Source organism: Onthophagus taurus, unplaced genomic scaffold (genome assembly GCF_036711975.1).
Source record: "Onthophagus taurus isolate NC unplaced genomic scaffold, IU_Otau_3.0 ScKx7SY_22, whole genome shotgun sequence".
NCBI lineage: Eukaryota > Metazoa > Arthropoda > Insecta > Coleoptera > Scarabaeidae > Onthophagus > Onthophagus taurus.
Genome location: NW_027248947.1, coordinates 666074 through 669076, shown reverse-complemented (window position 1 = coordinate 669076; position 3003 = coordinate 666074). Strand labels below are relative to the sequence as shown.

General features: G+C 38.9%; 1 protein-coding gene across 1 annotated transcript; it reads left to right on the top strand.

Moving 5' to 3' along the window:
• Positions 1-891: 891 nt before the first annotated feature.
• On the top strand, positions 892-1926 carry LOC139432520 (histone-lysine N-methyltransferase SETMAR-like). Its single transcript, XM_071201208.1, has one exon. It carries the CDS (start codon positions 892-894, stop codon positions 1924-1926), a length of 1035 nt encoding a protein of 344 aa, XP_071057309.1.
• The last annotated feature ends 1077 nt before the right edge of the window (positions 1927-3003 follow it).

Genomic DNA, 3003 nt, shown 5'->3' with positions numbered 1-3003 from the left:
AATCGGCTGATTAAAATCCACTAAATGTGTTTCTTCCAAAATTTTAACCAAAATTACAAATTTCAAAAATAAACTCCAATATCATCCGATTCAATGCACTCACCAAACTCGACTGTTAACTCAACCCCGAAGGTATTGTAAACAAGTTTTTGACGTCATCTAAATTGTAAATAAATTCATTTCAAAAATTCAACGCTGGTGTTAAACTTTATTAGCCTGATTTTGTTTTAATTAAAAAAATACAAACGTTAAGTAAAATCTCGCCGTAATAATAATTTGGACGATTCAATTCCGAATTCTGTATATAGATCTTCATGAATATCATCTGGTTCGATTTGTGGGGGCAATCCATCAATTACAAATCCCTTTTCACGCTCCTCTTTGGGGGTGTGGGTGTGGAATGACGAGTTTAATTGTTTTAGGGTTTGTATGATGATTCTTTTGTGGTCGGGATTTTTGGTGTAAATTGTACACCCAGATTGGGTGTATCCGAGTGTATAACTGTTTGAGCCGATTAATTGGTGGAACTGAGTCGTGAGTTTAGAGTGATTGGGGATACCGGTTCCGAGAAACGGCCGTGAATAGAAGTACAAACGTTTGTGTGCTAGGCCTCTCTAATCTTCGCAAACGTTTCTCTGATTTGCGTCTTAGTCTCCCGTCGTCGTTTCGAGTGCTAAAGTGAGTGCTGATATACCGATTGGTAACTTTAATTTTAGGAGATACACCCAACACGGACGTACGTATAAGTATACGTGTGTGTGTATATTCGGTGTCGTTAAGTGGGGGATAAACAAGCGTAGGGGTAATGCACAAATTGAATCGTTCATAGATTGTTGAGAGGCGAAGTTGGTCGCATCGCTTTGCAGTTAACCCTAGCAAAAAAAAACTAAGATGTTGTTTACTGTAGCGGAAAAGGTACAGATTATAAAATGGTTTTATGGTGGCAATTCTGTAGCCCAAATAATTAATTTGTTTCCTGTGGCCTATGAAAACAGATCAATTCCTAGTCGCGGAACAATTTCAAATATTATTAAAAACTTTGAGCGACATGGATGTGTGTCTCCACAGAAACACAAATTACGAAGGGGTAAAAGAGATGAGTTACGTGATACGATGATATGTGCTGATGTTGAACGCAATAAAAATCAGTCAAGCAGACAAGTTGCGGAGACGTTTGCTATCAACCATGTTGCCGTCCTAAAAACATTAAAGAAACACGGGTACAGGTCGTACAAGGTAGAAAAAAGTGAGGACCTCTGTGAGAACGATAATATTACAAGGACGGAATTTTGCTTTACTATGATGGAAATGGCCAACGGAAATGTTGATTTTATAAAAAACATTTTATTTACCGATGAATCTACATTTCCTTTGCATGGTCGGCATAATCCCAGCGTTGCTCGATATTGGAGTCGTGACAATGAACACAAAGTTTATGCGGCTCGTACACAATATCCCCAAAAATTAAATGTTTGGGCTGGCTTAGTAGGTGACCATATTATCGGTCCTTTTTTCATAGAAGGAAATTTAAATGGTCATAAGTATTTAAACATTTTGCAAAATGACGTAATTGGAAGTATCTGGTTCCAACAAGATGGTTGCCCGGCTCACAACAGCCGGCAAGTTAAAGAGTATCTTAACGCACAATTTCCAAATCGTGTAATATCTATTTGCGGAACGTTAACTTGGCCGCCTAGATCACCAGATTTAGCCCCCAATGATTTTGTTCTATGGGGATATTTAAAATCGACAATTTATGGTTTTGATGAAGAAAGGACAACCAATCTGGATGACTTACAAACAAAAATTCGCAATTGTATACAGGATATTAGTCCTGATATACTAGCGAATGTAAGGCGAACTTTTTACGATAGATTGGGCTATTGTTTAGCACAGAATGGTGGTTTATTTGAACACCTAATATAAAAAATATTTTATTTTTATAGTTTTTTGTTTTATTTGTTGTTTTACAAAGTTTATTTCAGTTACTTACGAATTGTTTTTATTTTTAGAATTAAGAATTTGCTTTGTCTTATTTGAATTTCATTTATTATATTAGTTATTATTTTTATAATATTTCTTATCATTGAACGATGTCAAACGACTGACTGCTCTCCGATCCACTACTCTTGCGATTCCCCTCCCACAAACATACTCTGCGCGCATATGCACACACACAAGTATACTTATACGTACGTCCGTGTTGTTTGTATCTCCTAAAATTAAAGTTACCAATCGGTATACGGAACGGCGGCGTCGAGGTCTATAGAAGTGCTGTGGTGAGCGCTGTCTGCAAAACAACTGGGGAGAAAACGGGCGGTCGTTATTTATCTCTGGTTTTCGGAAGATTTACCTTTGATATACTAGTGCATTTATATACCGGAACTCTTTTCTTCGATGACGACAGCTCGCTGTTATTAGAAGATGTTACAAGACCGCCAATGCATACGCCGCGCTAAAAAATGACAACTTGTCCGCGGGGCAGTCCGATCGCAATATGCGTCAGATGTCGCTTGTGCGGGTACGAATAAAAAGCGTTCAATCGCTGGTCAACTTTGTCGTAAAATCATGTAACGACTCCGAATATTTATCCGAGCGAAAGATTTATACGTCTCAAATTTTCCAAAACGCTTTCAATCTAGCGACGGATGTGTTCCAGAATGTGAAAGCTGTTTGCGGACGAAAGTAAAGTCCGATGAAATTGAATTTATTTGTTAAGAGGAGAAGCCGAGGCGGGTAAAACGAGGAGAGGTTTTATCGTAGCGCCGAGTAACTAAATTTCTATTTAGGATCCTTGTGTCGCGGCGCTCAAATCCTCCGTCGAAGCTCTTTATGTTTCAAATACAATAAAATATAACACGTTTGGTCGGCCCGCGTTCGTCGCGGTCGGCTGTGTTTAGCGTCCGATAAACGGGCGACGAGCGAAAACTCTCTATATACACACGTGAACACGCCACCCCCATCGTCCTGTACTGCGTGCGTAGGTTGGAATTGTGTGTATGT

Excerpts from the sequence above, each read along its gene's own strand:
- LOC139432520 (XM_071201208.1), top strand. The coding sequence starts at position 892 with ATGTTGTTTACTGTAGCGGAAAAGGTACAGATTATAAAATGGTTTTAT.